This window comes from Podarcis filfolensis (genome assembly GCF_964270895.1).
Source record: "Podarcis filfolensis genome assembly, chromosome: 8".
NCBI classification, from domain to species: domain Eukaryota; kingdom Metazoa; phylum Chordata; class Lepidosauria; order Squamata; family Lacertidae; genus Podarcis; species Podarcis filfolensis.
The window spans coordinates 51,165,045-51,183,602 of NC_139611.1; the positions used below are offsets into that span (position 1 = coordinate 51,165,045).

The 18,558-nt window shown below is 41.1% G+C and overlaps 2 protein-coding genes across 10 annotated transcripts in view; both read left to right on the forward strand.

Annotated features, from left to right (window-relative positions):
- The window catches only part of SMPD3 (sphingomyelin phosphodiesterase 3), a 590,910-nt gene extending 590,339 nt beyond the window's left edge, over positions 1 to 571 (forward strand). The window contains exon 10 of the mRNA XM_083624900.1: positions 552 to 571. The gene's annotated coding sequence lies outside the window, so the exon portion shown is untranslated. The remainder of the gene's footprint in view (positions 1 to 551) is intronic.
- Positions 50 to 17,704, forward strand: DNAAF1 (dynein axonemal assembly factor 1). Of its 9 annotated transcripts, none has more exons than XR_014551015.1 (16): positions 64 to 247; positions 2,498 to 2,639; positions 3,279 to 3,386; positions 4,164 to 4,287; positions 4,942 to 5,033; positions 6,032 to 6,253; positions 7,422 to 7,588; positions 8,152 to 8,273; positions 9,524 to 9,717; positions 10,016 to 10,276; positions 11,329 to 11,438; positions 11,580 to 11,642; positions 12,513 to 12,861; positions 14,361 to 14,732; positions 16,403 to 16,519; positions 17,371 to 17,704. XR_014551015.1 is itself a non-coding variant. In XM_083624910.1 (15 exons), the coding sequence occupies exons 3-15, from the start codon at positions 2,513 to 2,515 to the stop codon at positions 14,408 to 14,410; spliced, it is 1,989 nt and encodes a 662-aa protein (XP_083481036.1). In that variant the 5' UTR covers positions 70 to 247; positions 1,244 to 1,752; positions 2,121 to 2,512; the 3' UTR covers positions 14,411 to 15,021. The 9 variants fall into 9 exon arrangements, 5 of the variants coding, with proteins under 5 accessions (XP_083481033.1, XP_083481032.1, XP_083481036.1 ...); XR_014551017.1 differs by having other exon boundaries at positions 71 to 247; positions 2,501 to 2,639; XR_014551016.1 differs by lacking the exon at positions 16,403 to 16,519.
- Positions 17,705 to 18,558: the final 854 nt, after the last annotated feature.

Genomic DNA, 18,558 nt, shown 5'->3' on the forward strand with positions numbered 1-18,558 from the left:
CTGGAAGCGAGGCCCAAGCGCGTCACCCAACTCTTCTCTCGCGCGTGCGCAGAGCTGTGCCTTGGTCGGCCCGTCGCCATGGCAACGGGGGGAAGCCGTTGGAAAGGAGCCGTTGAAGGGAGAAGCCGGTGTGGTTGGGTGAAGAAGGGGCTCGGGCAGCCAGGCTTCCCCCGGTAGCATCTCCTTAGTGAGAGGAAGGATGGCGAAGACACCTTGAGTGGGCAGCGAAGAAGAGAAAGAGAGAAGGGTATTAAATGGGGACAGCAAGCTGGGGGGGGGCGTGCGTTTCAAAGAGGTGCTTGGGCTGAGCAGACCTGTCTGGGACCCCATGCTCAGTTACGTGACGTCCGGCTGCAGCTACTGCTCCCGAGCAGGGATTGTGCTCAGCTTATGCCCAGAGAGGCATCCTGTGTTGCTTACTTTAAGTGGGCTGCTGCATGGCGCAAATCACGCAGTGGTTCTCAGCCTGTGGGTCCCCAAATGTTGTTGGACTACAACTCCCATCATCCCTGAGCTCTGGCCTTGCTAGCTAGGGGTGACGGGAGTTGTAGTTCAACAACATCTGGGGACTCGCAGGTTGAGAAAGGCTGCTGGGGGTGAAATTTAATTTTTGCAAATTTATTCAATGAGTGGTTTTGGGTGCAAGGAATTCAATTCTGCTATTGTTTTTGTTATTGGACAACATTTAGCTTGGTAAGTTCACATTTGATGAGGAAGCACGTAAACTGCTTCTGGAAAACCAAATAATTTTAATTTTGCCTTCTGAAAGTATCGGCTAATGCTTAAATTAATAATAACAAATAATATAGCTGCAAGTTCTTGGCAATCATTTTTAGGTGACGCTGTGGTCTGAACCACAGAGGCTAGGGCTTGCTGATCCCCGCGACAGGGTGAGCTCCTGCCAACCTAGCAGTTCGAAAGAACGTCAAAGTGCAAGTAGATAAATAGGTACTGCTCTGGCGGGAAGGTAAACAGCGTTTCCGTGCACTGCTCTGTTTTGCCGGAAATGTGGAGTCATGCTGGCCACATGACCCGGAAAGCTGTTTGCGGACAAACGCCGGCTCCCTCGGCCAGTAAAGCGAGATGAGTGCCGCAACCCCAAAGTCATCCATGACGGTCTTAATTGTCAGGGGTCCCTTTACCTTTATGCAATTTTACTTTTTTACTTACCCCAACAAAACTAAATTATATTAATTTAACCAAAATATATTTTAAATTCCCAAGTCACGTTGCAACTTTTTAGCACCCCTCATTTTGGGAATTTGAAAGGTGAAAAATTCAACACATGTTGTAGGGGAGCAAGCAGATATATCAACAGTGTTGTGGGCACCTTGAAAAGCAACGAACAACACTACATCTCAGAAGTCAGGCGTATAAGTGAGTGTGGGACTGCGGCATAAGGGGCAGACACATACCTAGGAGTAAGCCGCATTGAATGTGATGCCATCTACCATGTGATGCTGCCCTGTAATGTATTTCTACAGTAGGCTACAAGAGAGGGGAGAGATGGGAACACAGCTCTGCTGGAAGACCAGCAACATTTGGCTCCTCATTCCAGCTGGCCACTACAAGAATTATGTAACTGAGAAATGGGACTTAGGTTTTACCTGTATTTCTTCCTCCATCCTCCTAGTCCTTTTCCCACCTGTTAAATTATGAGCCCAAGTACTTACCATCAATATTTGTAGGCTGTCCTGGGAGCTGCTCTTTGGCAAAAGAGCCAGATAAAAATGCTGTAAATAATAAAATAAGGTAAAGGTAAAGGGACCCCTGACCATTAGGTCCAGTCGTGACCGACTCTGGGGTTGCGGCGCTCATCTCGCTTTATTGGCCGAGGGAGCTGGCGTACAGCTTCCGGGTCATGTGGCCAGCATGACTAAGCTGCTTCTGGCAAATCAGAGCAGCGCACAGAAACGCCGTTTACCTTCCCACTGGAGCGGTACCTAGTTATCTACTTGCACTTTGACGTGCATTCAAACTGCTAGGTTGGCAGGAGCTGGGACCGAGCAACGGGAGCTCACACCGTCGCAGGGATTCAAACCGCCGACCTTCTCATCGGCAAGTCCTAGGCTCTGTGGTTTAACCCACAGCGCCACCCACGTCCCTAAATAATAAAATAGTGGACTGTAATTTCTTATTAAACCAATGTACTATTAGTGGGGCAGAAGAGTTCATGGACCAGCATCTTGCCACCTGTCTGTTTATTTCAGGTATGAAGGGCTTCTGGCCTGTGGGCCTATTATACCCAGCTGGGGTTCTAATTTGGTCTGCTGTGCTATTTTTCCTTTGCCAAATGCAGGCACATTTATTCATTTACAAGATTTGTATATGGCTTTTCTCACACAATGGTTCTCAAAGGGGTTCATGGTCATCATACAAAATAATGAAACATTTAATTTAAAACTATGATTTGCACATACAGTTATGCTTGAATGATCTGAATAAATACAAGGTAGAGAGTTGTGGGGCATGCTGTAACTTTCCTGTTGTCTCTCAGTAGGAACACTTCAAAATGCATCCACTCAATGAAGAACCTGGGTCAGGAGAGGCTGTTGCAGGGGAAGAGAATGGTCAAGGGATGAAAGACTGCAGGCAGGTGGACACCTATTCCAACAATGAGGACAACTTAACAAAACCAGGTAGTTCTTGCAATCGGAGGCTGTGTGTGTGTGTGTAAGTTTTGAACATGAAGTAATTTTGACAACACATTGGCTAAAATGAATGACAAGGCACAACTTTCTGCCATTTTGTTAATATATTTTTTAATTTGGCAAGATTTATATAACGCTTAAAAAACCCTGAAGTGGTTTGCATACAATAATATTAAATACCAATGTTAAGATTTAAATTAATCTATTATTTATTATTTTTAATTAAGAATAGTAAGGGGGACTGAGTACTTCCCTGCTTTACTACACAAGCATAGGAGTTTTTGTATAGAACTGAACAAAATGTGGCCAACTTTGGGAATGTTCACCATTCTTATCGCAATGATGCCCTGTCATTTTCCTGACCTTTTCTTTTCTTGCACTTGTAAAAGCTCCAGCAAGAGAGAGAGAGCCACATATAAAACTAAATTAATGCAGACATACACTGCAGTGCAAATACAGTCCCTACAGATACAGATTCCTCTGTTGTGAACAGATGTGTATATTCTGGAATATTACATGCATGCAACAAAATGAAATGAGAGGCCTCCCTCTGGAGTGCCCATCTCTTTGTTTGAGTTAGCAGATTTAAACATCCACTGAGCCTGTTTCCATCTGTCTGAATTTTAGAACTACAGCCTCAACTCCCAGAAGGAGAACAAGGAACAGAAAAAGATCCTGCCAATGAGCAACTGAAGTCGGAAATTATTAGGAATGACTGTGGTAATGGAGAACCAGGTAAATTACATGAAAAATATCAGTACTATAAGTTACAGACCTATGAAAGATATTGCCACATTAAATTTCCTGTCAGGATCACACACTCCCCCTGGGTGTTACTATGGGGGATTTCTCTGATCCTTAGTCAGCAGGAAAACACTGGGTGCATTGCTTGCCCTCATGCTCGAAAGCTAGATTAACTGGCTGGTATATGGTGTGATGGACTGGGTGAATGATGGGACCATGTAACTTTTGTTCTCAAGTATTTTCTAGCTGGGTTATTCTACTCCACAGTTGCATACTGCAGCCACCCTTTGCGCGCGGAGGGGGGGGGCGTGTGGGAGAGAGACTTACTCCTGTGTCTTTACCAACTGTCTTGGTGCTTTTAAGAGCATAAGAACTGCTTTGCTGGGTCAGACCAAAAATATTGATTTCAAGTCTGTGATCATGGGAGGCTTCAGTTTTCTTGGAATTTAATTCTTTTTTATGTTCAATTTCAGGCAAAGGAGTAAGGCCAGTCAGACCATTCATTTCACATAGCAAAGGTGGGAGGAGGCCAGAGAGAGCCTGCAGCAATGTATCTTGTTTATTTCTTGATTACATTTTTATCTCCCTTTTCTTCCAAAGAGCTCAGTATGGCATATTGGTTATACTGCAGCTATCAGTAGGTATTACTGTATGTAACAATTAGCTCATTGAAGAAACTTTAGTTTCTGCCTTTAAGGTGAATTTCTTGGATCTATACATTTAAAATACATTCTGCAATATACTGTATTTTCACATATAATCTCCAAGCACCACAGAAGAGAGGCAGCTCTGTGACCAACATACATCAACAGAATGAGGAAAATAGAAATGGTGACCAAAAGCCGGTGGCTGGCTCATCCTGTGAACAATCAAACAAACAAGGTGGTTTGAGGTAATTTAGTTTTTATTGGTGGTCTTTAACAAATCAGGGAATTTTTTTATAGTGCTGCCAGTCTCTTAACCATGTCAAGGTATTATGAGTAGGCTCACGGGTTACCCTCCCCGACATGAATTCCCCAGTCACTTCCCTTAACATTAGTGTCATGCTATGTCTACAGTGGTGCTATGGTTAACCAAAGTTAGCTTTTAATTAAAGTTTGAAAACTAGGGTTTTGAAGCTGGATCAGTGTCAGTAATGAACTCGATAACAAAATTATAAAATCCAGACTACTTGTTGGTTTTGCACTGAGCCTTTGTGTGAAAATTCTCTCAAGAGAGCATGCATTTTATGCAGCCAGCATAAAATATCACAGATTTCAGATACGCAACAGCTGACCAAAAATAATACCCTCTTTATTGCTAAATCTCACCCCTCGGCAAACTTTAAAACAACATTCTTTAGCTATTATTCTGGCTGGATTCAGTGTTCTGTATGCAGCGCCTCTGCTTCCCCTCTGAAAGTGTAATCCAAGGATTGGGGAACTTTCTGAACCTTGGGGAGGAGGTTAGTGAAAATATCAATATTAAGCAGCACATCTACCTTCTAAATAAGCAGGTGGAGCTTCTAGAGTATGTAATCTACTCACACTACTCGTTAATGTTTTAGAATGACCAAAAAGATACTGAGGGACCTCTGCAAACAGCATAAATTGTATGTGACTCCATCCTTGAACGACACCCTCTATCTCCATTACAAAGGTAAGGGCCAATCTGCTAGCTATATTGTAGCAAAAGAACTGAACATGAACACCTGAGAACATAGAAATATAATTTGTTGAAATATTGTAGAATTTAAATCTAGGTCAATGTATACAAATATTTTATTAAATGTTTCAGAATCAAGTGCACGTTTCAACTCCCATCTGTTCTGGCATTCTTTGTTCAACAACAGCCAGCGGATGCCTCTGGAAGCAAACCAGTAGAACATGATGGGGATAGTCTTCTCCTTTCTCCAGCATATACCAGTATCTGGTATTGATGCCCACAGTCTTAACAGGGAGGATAATTCTGTGATTTTTGTGGCAATTCTGTAAGTGAAGATCAAGACTCAAGCTAAAGTTAGTAAGCCCAGGTCCTATGCATCTTTATGGATTAAATCTCACTGAACCAAAAGAAGCTTATTCCTTTCTTTATATGAGCCCCTCTCAGTTCAGTGAGATTTAGTTCATCATAAGGATTTATAGCATCTGTAAATGGATCTTTGACAATATATATAATTTTTAAAATCAGCTGTGAGAGGTTCAGATTTTAATAGGAGCAGTGGCAGTGGGGAAAGGGGTGTTTAACTCATGGTTTTCCCAATCTGAATTGCTCCTCCTCTCCCACAGCTGTTAACCCTGCAGGGGCAGGGTGTGGGGGATACTGGTTCAGTGTTGCTTTCAATGTAACTAACTTTCAGTGGAGTGTATTAGCTCGATTGGGCCCCTGGATCTCCTTACCTGCAGCAAAAATGAAAGCAGGCTCTGCTTCTTTTTTAAGGTCTTCTTCAAATAACAGTTGGCTAGTTGGTTAAGCCAGTATTTGTGTACCTATGTTTAAGTAATTTTATGTGTGCAATGCAGATATCACCCAACAGAGGGACTTATTTGTTCATGCATTTTGCCAGCTATGACATTCATGAGTACTTTCTGTTGTGTTTGTAGTTCTGAAATATGGTCCATGTTGCCATTGTGTTTACTGCATTTTTCTTCCTGCAGGATTTGATCGTCTGGAGAACCTGGAAGAATATACAGGATTGAAGTGCTTATGGCTGGAATGCAATGGCTTGACTAAGATTGAGAACCTGGATGCACAGACAGATTTGCGTTGCCTTTATCTGCAGCTGAATTTAATAAATAAAATTGAGAATCTTGAACCTTTGGAAAAGCTGGACTCTCTCAACCTCAGCAACAATTATGTCAAGACAATTGAAAACCTCTGTAAGAATTCTAACTTCACTGAAATAAGATCCATAACCTGAACACAGTGTTATTTAGTGGTGTTACTGTCATACATGTAGGGGCACCAGTGTGTTAAAACTCAGTGCAAAGCATTTCCACAGCAATTTCTGGTGGCTTCTGTGGAGGCAAATTTTGTTGTTGGCATCTGTCTGTCTTGAGAGACAATGGTGTCCGCCAATGGGGGTGAAGTCAAATCACTGTTAGCAGCACTGAAGTGACCTCCCTGGGTTGTAAGCCTGGATGGTGTCTATGGAGGTCCAGGGCTGTGCAGACAACAAGACTCTCTCCTCCCCCATCAGCCTCTCCCCCCCCCATTAGCCTCATTGATGTGCTTCAAAGGAAAGCAGAGCAATATGCACTGAGTCAAAAGGAGCAAGGAAGAACATTTTCAGCACTGAAAGTCTTCAGTGCAAACTTTTTCTTTAAATTCCTAACAGTGGAGCGAGCCAGATTCGGAACCAGTCGGGTGTGGGGCATGATAGTGAATGCTGAAGCATTTTAACCCTTAGCTCCACACAGGGTCCTTATCTCAAACAAGCCCCTGTGCCTGTAATTTGTGAAGGGAATGACACAAGGATGGTAACACAAGGGCACAAAATAAAACTTGCACATACTTCGGGCCTGAAAATGAACTAATGTCTATAGTCATATGCCCAAGAGAAGCAATGCTGCAGCCTCATCATGAAGTGTATTTATTGATCAACTGCAGAGTAAGATTACTTCCCCCCTACATCTAATCTAAATTCCCCTTCTTGAAATAGACCCCTTGCCCCTTAAACTGTTGTCATCAGACGTACCTCTATACTTACATTTAACTAACAAGCATTCCTAATTACAGTTCTGTGGCCAGTTAACCTGGACCCCTATACTCTGGGACTGAACTGGGCTTTGCGGTTCCAGTTTGGTATGACTGAGGACTTTCCAATGTTTCAGAGGACAATATGTGGGTGGGTGCATTTTAATCTTGTACAGTATACCCACAAGCAGAACTTTCTGAGAATCTTGCCCCTATGTCTAAAATGGCAACCTTGGTTGGGCTGTAATTGGTCCGGGTAGCGTAATCTTGTTGCCTTTGTTACGATTCCTTGATTTATTTGGCAGTCCCATTCATTTTACTTATTCTAACAGTATCCTTACTTTTCAACAGCTTGTTTGAAAGTTCTGCACACTCTACAGATTGCTCACAATCAGCTGCAAACAGTTGAAGACATACAGCACTTACAGCAATGCCCAAGTATCAGTGTCCTTGACCTGTCTCACAATAGGCTAGATGATCCAAACATTTTAGATGTCCTGGAGACCATGCCTGATTTGGTAAGCAAAGAATGACTCTTAAGATTTCTTTAACTGATCCACCATTTCTTAGGCACAGAATGATTCTGATCTTACTGTGCTGTGGAAGGATATATGCTGTATCCAGTGCTTCAGGGACATTAACATGCCTTAATAAAATTTAGAGTCGGGTGGTAGGAGAGGGGTTACTGTAATAAATTTGCATAATCAGGAAACAAAATCCTTGATGGGTTATGTCAATATGAGTATGCTTGATTCAGACCAGCCTTATGCAAGAAGAACAGGGGCCACAAGGAACAGGTAGCAGGTTTAGCTCCTACCCCAGTAATGTTTCTGAGTTCACCTTTTTCCTTTCTTCTGCAGGAGTGAATGAGAAGAAGGTGCAGTTACTTCAGTTATGCTTGCAGTGTTGCTATGGGGGTTAAGTGAACAAAAGTTTACTCAAAGCTGATCCTATGAAAATGATTTAAATAGATTTATATTCAACTATTTTTAGTTCCAGGATGGCTTCAGATATTGTACAAAAATAATTTCTACTGTTGTATTTTAAATTGAAGCTGTTTTGCTTTTTTTTTTTATTGCAGCGTGTATTGAACTTAATGGGAAATGAGGTAATAAAGAAAATTCCTTATTACAGGAGGACACTTACCATCAGATTGAAACATCTGACATATTTGGATGACAGGCCAGTGTTTCCAAAGGACAGGTAAAGTGGGAAAGGAGAGAGTGAAGAGATGACTAGTCCGAAATATTATTAGTAGCCTAATCAATTTTGACTATGTTGTCTGAAAAACGGATATATTAACAACTAACTTCATGGGGCTGTTATAATACACACACACACCAGTATGGCCTGTAAGATTCTGATCCTGATCCTAAACAAATTGCTTCAGTTCACAAATGTGACAACCCCCAAAGCAATCACTTCAGGAGAGCAAGCTTGTGACTGGGGCAACAGAGGTAGCACAATTTAAAGACAGTCTCATTCATTCATTCACTTTGTTTGTATGCCACTTTTTCACACAAGAGTCATGCTCAAAGTGGCTTACAACAAAGAAACGGATACATTTTAAACAAACACTACAAAAACAATCTCTTAATAACATAGCAAAACAGAAATATAAGAACACAGAGAAAACCACATTTCAATACACAAATATAACAAGATTACTTAAACAACATGCAGCATCCAATAGCAAAAATAGCAAGGGAACTTCACAGTTTCATCTTAGTCCTAGAAACACTCCTCCCTGATGTTACTCCCCCAATACTGACCAATCCAAATTGTAAAATGTATGGAGGAGGTCCTGCTTGTGGTACTGCCAATGGGTATGATCCAGAGTGGTGGTGGCAGTGACCAAGGACCAGGCTTTCTCTGTTGTGACACCCTGATTATAGAACACCCTCCCTGATGAAGAGTGAGTTGTTGTTATTTAGACTGAAACTGAGGACCATTTTTGGTCACTGTACATGAATGGAAGGTGGGTGTCAGGAGGCAGGTAGTTGCTATGTTTTACATGGTTTGAAATATAATTTTGGTAATTTTAATTTTGTAATAATTATATTTATGATGTTGTATAACCATCAGGCTCCCTCCAGAGGAAGGGTGGAATAGAAATCCAATAAATAATAATAATTTTACAGTCCCACATAGCAGCACTGCTCACACATTTTTTATTACTATTTTAGTTAGCCACGCCACAACCAAAGTTATCTAAAATCCATATAATGCCATCAAACATAACAATGACAATTAATTAAGCACAAACCAGGGAGAGCAAATTGCCCTTTCCTGCAAGTGCAGCTGGATGATAGGCCCAACAGCAGTACTGCACACTTTCAGGCTGTGGAAACTGCCAGACATATGAGTCAGTTCATTATGTAGACATAAGTTCCACGGAAATTAATGCAACATCATTCCATGTGTCTGATGGTAGTCATCTTTATTCTTTCCAGAGCCTGTGCAGAAGCCTGGGCTAAGGGTGGCCGTGAAGCTGAACAAAGTGAAAGAGAAACATGGGACACAAAAGAAAGGAAGAAGATCCAAGACAGTATTGATGCTCTTGCCGCAATCCGGCAAAAAGCTGAAGAGAAGAAAAGGCAGTGGGAAATAGAAGAAAGAGATGGAACATCAGCTGACAGTGAAGAAGGTTTGTGTTTAAACTTTTGAGCAGAACAACTGTGCCACCATAGCTCACACACTTCCAATTCGGGGGGGGGGTAGGGTTAGGGGCAGAAGCACACTTGCTGAACTTGTCCCCTCTTTATGCCCCAGTTACTTACTACCTTCCATGCAGTCAAGGATGAACTTCCCAGAAGAGGAAAACCTTCATATCCTTTTGGAAGAAAACCAGTAAATGGACTAAAGTGACATTGCTCAACAAAAACCCAAGGATTAGTATTACTTGCATGCACACTTATTCTCTTTTTGTTTTGGGGCTGTTCTAGAGGAAGTGCCATCTTCAAGCAGCAGCGCTGAGACAGACACTACAGGAAAGGACTCGTATACTTTGGAAGTGTTGGAAACAAAGGAGAAGATTGATAAATTTGTGAAGGACAGCATGGATGCCCACAAGGAGGCTGTGGCTGAAGGAGCAATCTTAGGATATCAGTCAGGGAGACCAGAGAGTGGTCATAGAGGTCATCATGAACAGGAAGTACAAGAATCGAGCTTTGACATGCATTCAGATTTTACATGCACTGCAGAAGGTATGTATGTATGCATCTATTTAGCTGTTAGTGCATCTTTTATCCTGGAAATCAAGGTGGCCTTCATGGGGACTCCCAGACAGTCTCCCATCCAGATACTGACCAACCACAAACCTACTTAGCTTCAGCAAGGTGGCTGCATCATGTTTCCTCAGAACATGCACTAGCAATACTAGTTGAAACACCATCCAGATTTTGGTTGTAGAGTTGGCTGGGGAAAAGGTTCATCCATTTCATTTCACCAGGGCTCTGAAGCTGGGGTTTGTTTAGTTAGGAAAGTTTATCCACATATATAGGTAACATTCTATAGGGAGGCTGCAAGAATGCTTGCATATTGCAGCATTCCACAAGAGGGACAATATTTTGTGAGTAACTTTCTACATAGTTTTGTCCAATTGACTAGCAGATCTTCATGTCAATTCTGAAGAGTCCCAGGAATGTGCAGCACTCATGTAGAAAATGCCTCTGCAATTAAGATTTTGTGCAAAGTCAGTCATATAGGTTGCTGTGGGGCACCAGGGCCCCGTGGCATTTGACATCTTTCTGCAGGGCCTGCAAGACAGAGCTGTTGCACCTGGCCTTTGGCTTGGACTCAGTCTGACCCCTTATATGGGATTTGGTATATAAATTTCCCCCTTTTTTTTTGCTGGCTCATGTAGGACCAGCATGGCTAGCTGACTCAGGTGAATATCTGATGTTTCCTCCCTTGATGGTCTTGATTTATGGGCTACTACTAGAATGAGGCTGCATTTTAAGCTGTATTTTAAGCCACATTTTAATTAACTGTTTTTTCTTTTTTTCTATTACATTTTATTGTAATTTATGTTTGGTGTTAGCCGCCCTGAGCCCAGCGCTGGCCAGGGAGGGCAGGGTATAAATAAAAAATTAGTAGTAGCAGTAGTAGTAGTAGTAGTAGTGACAGAACAACTTTTTGACAGCTTTTTACTAGGGACAGAGCATAATACAAAAGAGAGAGAGCCCAGTATGACCTTCCCATTTCTATATTTTTATACCTAGATCTGTTAAGCGTTTTGTCTCTTTCTTTTTTTTAGAGATGCCAGTAGATAAGATGGCTACACCTGGACTTTTGCTCACTGAACTTGCTGACCCTGCAGAGATAGAACAAATTAAGTTGGATGTTCCAGAGAAACTTTTTCTTGATGTATGTATTAACTGAGGGAAGAAAGGGTGGGTTATGGCCAATATGAAGCATCTCAGAAATGGGTTTTGTATTTCCACAAACTCTTAAATTTTGTATTTTAAAAATTACTTCAGTAAACTCCAGGATAACTTTAATTTTTAGGAGCTACCTGATTTGGAAGATGTAGATTTGGAAGTCTCACCAGGAGAGATCTTCACTAGAAAGGTGAGTTATTCTAATAGCACAGTGCTTTCTTAATCCTGTTTTTTTACAGTTAATTTAGGTATATTCTTAACAGAGCTACAGCCTTTTTTGAAGATCAGGAGACTCTAGAGATATTTTAATATCAGCCAATGTGTCACTCTAAAATTCTTTAGCTGATTCCACAGAGTACCTCAAGCACATATAGGAGGTGTAGCAATCATGGCCCAATGGGCATGGATGATGGGAGTTATACTTTAGCAGCATCTAGAGGGCCAAAGGTTCACCACACTTACACTAGGTGCTCAGTTGCAAGCCCCACTTTCTGCAGAGATGAGCTCCTGAATGGAACCAGGTTTATATTTGGTGACCAATGCAAAATCCACTGAGCGCAAGCTCCACTGCTGAGGAAGCATCAGCAGCACAGCTTAAGGTTCTCACATGTTGCTTTGTCAGACTTTACTGACATCAGATGTGAGAGAGCTAGGCATCACTGGAAAAACTTCCTCATGGGCCAAATTAGAACCACTGGCAGACTAATTTGGCCCCCTGTTGAGGAGTTAAACTCTCAGTGTGCTTTGGAAAGCAACACCCCTTAGAATAGTGTGAGGGTAGAGAGTATCAAGACTAGACTGGGGAAAATGTATGGGGCGCCTCAGGGTCAATTTTTTATGGTAGCCCAAATCTCAGTTGTACGGGTGTACAGGTGTATGTATATATCTCAATTTTAACTCATGAGCTATTGCTGCAGTCTGCTCCAATTGTATATTTTATCTTTATGAATGCTGAATTTATTGTGTTATGTTATGTGAGCTGGTCTTTGACCGTAATAAATTATCTATAATCTATGCCAATACAGACATTTTCAAGCTGGGGTTTTTTTTACCTTTATAGCCAAGTTCCCCAAAGATTGAAGTGATTTCTGAAGCAAGTGATGACAGAGACTACATAGTTGAAAGAAATACAGACACTTCTAGGAATATAGAGACAGAAGAGATCCCAATCTCTATCTTTTCAAACGCATGTAAGATACCCGAAGTCTGTCCGAAGGAAGCCATAGAACCCATTGTAACAGACCTTCTAACACAACAAGAGGAAGTATTGGAAGCCAAATTACAACCAGCAAAACCCTTGATCGAAGAGATTCCAGGACCTTTGAAACCATTAACAGATGATGAAGCAGATGAATTAATCCCAGACATTGTGAAAAACGGAGAGAGCCACATTGTATCTTCTTGCACAGGTAAATTCACATAGACATGATTTTGGGTCCACCTGCTTGGGTTTTTTAAGATACCTGTTCATTTTTTTTAATAACAGGACAAATCACCATCAGTATATGTGCCCTATAGCTTCACAACTAGGCTCTAATCCAACTATGTTCTATTAAAGAAAACAGTTAATGGTAGCTTCATCACTTTTCAGGTCCACACATAGTTAATGTGGCTGACTTATAATTATAGAATGCTTACACCTAAAGCCTAACTTTATTTATTTTTAAAGTAACTCATTTATTTCAGTGGTGCTATACTTGAAGTGATACTTGGGGCCTAATTTCAATGAGCTTCTATGGGTGTAGACATGTGCATCTTTCCCTTAAGAGATGTCCATATATGGACATCACATTTACATAGGGGCTGTGCATAGAAGAGCTGAATATGTCTCGATCTGATACACACAAAGCTTCTCCATATAATGACTACTACAATTATGGATTCTGTAGGCCCTGTGCAAGCATGAACATTATGAGTGTAGGCTTCATGCAAACATGGGTTTTTGTTTGGGTTTGCTTGGTTTCATGATGAATTGTTATTGTTTTATTTTTGGTATGGTTCATTTTTATGTTCACCACTTAGAAATTCTAATTATTAAGCAGTGTATAGATGCCTTAAGTAAATAAATATTATGGCCAATTGGTTGCCACTAGCAAATCTGGACAGGGGATAGACATGCACAGTGGGTAAATGACGGACATAATTCCACATACAGAAGTTAGTCTAAACTGAACCTAGAATCTGAGCCTATGGAAGTCTTGATACAGCAAAAATCCTCCTATGACTTGTAGGTATTGCAAAGAGGTGCTTCCTAGAGCATAGAATTCACACACTGGTAACTGGTGAGACCCCACCATTGCTGTCCTAGCTGCACTGGTCCCATTGGATCATTTGGGCTTGCCTGACACCTGCAAAGTCCTGCATCTAGAAGGGTGTTTTAAACAGTGTTTCTGCACAAGGTAATTGAGCATTTCCCCTAGTGCTTTAGCTTCTCAAATGTAAACATCCAGAGATTGATTATTATGTTTTGCTGCTTGAGATATGAAGTCTTCACTCATTTTTTAAGAAATGAAGTTCACAGACACTAATAATAGTTAAGAGCTTTGAGGAAAGGGGCTGTGGATAAGAAATAGTGATTGGCTTAAAGCCATATTGTGGGTCTGTGGTTGAAGAGAGATTTGACCTGGGGCCTTCCTGGCTCATAAACTCACAATTTTAAGCCTTCACTGCCCTGATAATCCAAATGGTAAAGGGTTTCTTATTGCGCCCAGTGCTTTCTCTGCTGGGGACCATTCAAGGAATGAACTGCAGTGACTACTGAGCGGTCCAGTTTAGACTGAATCTCAGCTGCCAATCCTGTCTTTGGAGTAGCTTCTGGCCTAATAACTGGTCCTTCTCTTCAGGAAGGTATTTGGGGAGAGTATAGCTCCTATGTCCAGAAACTAACTGAAATTTCACCTCTTAACAGGGAATATCTCTGAAGAAGATACAGAGCAGCATACTCCTGAAAATAAATGAAGACGTGTTGTATGAATTTATAAAATAGAAGCCAAGATATTTCCCATTGTTCATTAGCATTACTGCATCACAGCGAGTGCTGTAACCCTAACATTAGTCACAAATGTTTTCTGTGACACTACTTGCAGGCAAGCAATCCTGGCAAGCAAAAGTCCAGTCTCTCTTCAATAGTTGTGCCTTACTTTTACCACACTGTGATCAATGGCAGAGCAGGCAGTGCCATGGTGCAGATGGGGGCCTTATGCATTGGTCTTTCCAGGTGCTAAGCAACACGAGCTCACCCACGGTATGCATCTGTGAAAGTTCAATGCCACCAAGTCAGGTAACCAACATTTAAAGTATGAATTCAGTTTTCAGTCTATTTTCTTTCATCTGTTGAGAAAAGGTTGTTTAATCAGTAGCATCCAGCAAAAATGAAGATCATTTAAGTCTCATTTATTTTGGTGAGAGTTGAGCTCATGCTTAACTTTCTCCCCCTGAAATCACACATGCTTCACTTTTGTTGGATTCTGCTCTAAGTTTGTAGAAGGTCATTGCCATTGTTTTGTTTATTTTGGTTACACGTTTACTTTTATTTGTAATTCAGTCTGAGTAAATGATTTTATTCTCAACTTCTTGCATCATTTGTTATCCGACTTGTGGTGGGGCGTATTGAACACCCATGACATCAGCATAGACAGAGAAACCCAACAAGCTAGGCTTCACAGAAAGGCACCAGAGGTTTTCACTCAACCCTCTTAAAAGCATCCACTCTCAATCTCCAGAACTTTTGGCTAGAGTCCACCTTCCTACAAAAGCTTCCACATTTAGTGCTCTAGTCCCACCCCCACAAAGCATCACAGCTTCTTTTGTTCATTAGGAGAGTGATGTTAGCTCCTGGCCAGGTCACCATCTTAATTTGGGGGCTCATGATCCTGATATGGCTACAAATATTATTTGTGGTATACAAGGCGGCCATTCCCAAAGTACAATCACCTTGCAGACAGGTAGTGTTGCAAGGTCTTTTTAGGCCCTGTGGCTGCTGTGGTCACAGGCTGAAGGACTATCTGGTTGAACATTGCTTGTAAATTATAATTTGACAGATGCTTAATGAATGGAATATTTTACAATTGTTTCTGCTTATATGCATCTTTGCAAATCAAAACAAATGCTAGTAGCATGTGTAAAAGTGTAAGTATCACCACCCTGATCTCCTATGTATATATAATTATAAAAGCACACAGAGTTATGACTGGATGGTTGATGGCTTCTAACAGAATGCAAGTGAGACATGCAATCCTTCCCCCTATACAAATGCATTAACTGCTATAAAGATTTTTATAGTTTAACCCATGGTGACAATGTTAAGGTGAAGCAACACAAAAACAACCCACCGCCCCCAACACTGAGTGGGCCTAAACTACCTCACAGGGGTAAATAAAACAGAGTAATCCCATAGATACCTCCAAGTTTCCTGGAGGAAAGGCAAGATTACAGTAAGGGAAAATAGGGAGGCAAGTCTGTTTATCTAATATAGGAGGCTATTGATATTAATACACAGAGAAATGAATCCAAGGAAAATAAAAGGCTGTGAAAGCAGAACTTTGAGGACAAAAGAAAACCTCTTTAATTAGCATACCTTGTAAAACTTTACAAATGTACAGCATAGTGCAAAATTGCAGGTTCAGCACATCAACTTCAAGTATAAAATAAAATAAGCATAAAATAAAATAAGCATAAAATAGCCAAGAAAACCAATCACACACACCACCTTTCAAGAAAAATTCCTTGAAGCAGAGATAATTCTATTCCCCTTGATTTTCACTTTCTGAAGAAAACTAGATAAGAGGGGTATGCACTCTAGTGAATCACTTTATAATCAGAAAAGGGCTGGGAGCTAATTTGTTTCTCAGTCAATATCATTTTTTAAAATGCTGCACCTGTATCATTGCAAGTGGCATCTTAAGAGAGCTACAAAAATGTATAAAACACTAGATTCTACAAAAATTACAGATTGCTACTAAACAGATTGTGATAAAGCTGCAAAGGGAAGAAAATAATCTTGTCTACTCTTCAGAAATAATTCTGCCCAGCAAAGTTACGATGTGGAAAATCAGCTGAGAAGCAAGGGTGAGGGCTGTGTGTGTGCATGTACACATGTGCTGCTGTGTGTTCCAATCTGTAATGTGTCTACACTTTGGTATATAGACAATGTGTGGTGTGTGTGCACTGTGGTATGTGCATTCATATATTGTGTGTGTGTGTCCATGTCAGCTGCTAGCATTCAGATCCCAGAGGGGTTGCAATGGAATAAGGAAGCTTTTGGCACAGAAATGGTTAGCTGGCACACATGCTGGTGCTAAAGCATTCCTTCTACCTGCCCCTTTACAAATCATCACTACCACTGAGGCTATGCTTAATTTCTAAACTTAGGAGGTGCTAGGGTAAAAATCAGTGCCTCTCTAGTACAGGTATGTGTGGGCTGGTGTGCTTACTGAGGAATGAGGAAGGCATGTTGCACATGCTGAGAGGTACTCTGTTATGATATGAGGTACCATGTTCTAGGTGTAGGTTCTTCTAACAAATAGTTTATCAAGATTTAGCTCTTGTCTAAAATTAATTCTGACCTAAACACATTCATTCTCTGTTCTAAAAGGCCTAACTACTGACTGGAACTGGCTTAATAGTCATTCTCTCCCCACAAATTACCGGTAACCATGCAAAATCCCATTCTGAGAGGGTGGCATAAGAGAAATCTCAGTATCCTTACCAAGCTACATGTGCCAGGAATCTAGGGAAACTATAGCCATTAAATTGGCAATAAACCTGATAGAGTTTCAGTATAGAAGCATTGCAGTGTATTAGTAAGTAAAAATAAGGCTCTGCTGCTCTCAAAGTTTTGTAAACGCCAAGAAAGCCGACTGATGCATTCTCACTCATCAATATATGTCTCACTTTCCCTTTATTTTCATCACACACAGTTTAAAGTATCCTGGAGGGAGTTTGTGTAGACATGGAGCATGCACAAATCTACAGCTAACTAGAGGAATTCTGGAGTGACTTCAGCCCTACAGCTGCCTCCATAAGGGCATTTTATGGGAACAAGCTTTCTAAGAGATAATCCTGAGACAAATGATTTTCCAGGTGTTAGGAATGCTGATCCAATGTACCAAATTCCTGCAAGCCGACCAGGAACTGTGTTGAATGCCATGTTCATCCTTGCTGGACCACATGGCAGGCAAAGGAATCAACAAGATGATGGTGGATGACAGTCCAAAGCAAGGCTTGGCCAGGAATACACACATCAAACATTTTGATGAGTGCCGCTGCTTGTGCTTTTCTTTCAATGCTAAATCATGCAACCCTATTACATAGGAAGTTGCTGTCTGGATGCAACATCTCCCAAGGAATCTATCATTATCACTTTACTCCAGCTCAATAAACCATAATGTTATGCAAGATAATCCCTAGGTAATGATTTATGTAAATATCCCTAAACAGATACATTTTGGGACACCATGTAGCACAATTAGGTGACTAAAAATAACAGTCAAGTCCAGCAAACCATGGTTTATAAATCAGATTTCCAGCAAAGCACAACCTGTAAATCAGGAGTAAGTCCTGGAAAGAAATGGTCACTTTTTAAGCTCACCTCTCTGATGCAAAATCCCTCCACTTTTTCCTTATTAGCCTTAACCATAATTCAACACATTACATTTGTATCAAAACTAACTATAGTTTAGATTAACCCTGTTCCCTTTTAATCAGATGTTACCCACTAACATCAAACCAAGGTTTCAAACATTAATTAAGAGAGAAATCTATGTTAGCATTAGTCATGGTTTCAAAGCAAGCAAGCAAGTGGTAAAGGAGAGAGTAAGAAGAGTTCATATTCCCAAGAATGACCCCGATATCTTGGGTTAATAAGTTCAGGGTAAGATGACAAGGAAGGGTTATTTCAAGAGAGGAGAAGTTCCATGTGTTCTCAAGGCTGGATCTCACAAATGTATTTTGAACAGCAGGAAATCAGGGCTGCATTTGTAGCCACAGGCCCTATAGATTTCTGCAAACTGCACTCACACTTGCAATTTTAAGACATGCAATGACTCTCCAAGGATCACCCAGGATTGCAAAGACAGGTGCGAATTGAAAGAAACAAATCACGTACT

Bases quoted from the DNA above. Each gene is read 5' to 3' on its own strand.
- DNAAF1 (XM_083624907.1), top strand. From the start codon at position 2,513: ATGCATCCACTCAATGAAGAACCTGGGTCAGGAGAGGCTGTTGCAGGG. The intron at 3,387-4,163 runs GTAAATTACATG...ATAATCTCCAAG, and splicing joins CTGTGGTAATGGAGAACCAG to CACCACAGAAGAGAGGCAGC. The intron at 11,439-11,579 runs GTATGTATTAAC...TTTAATTTTTAG, and splicing joins CAGAGAAACTTTTTCTTGAT to GAGCTACCTGATTTGGAAGA.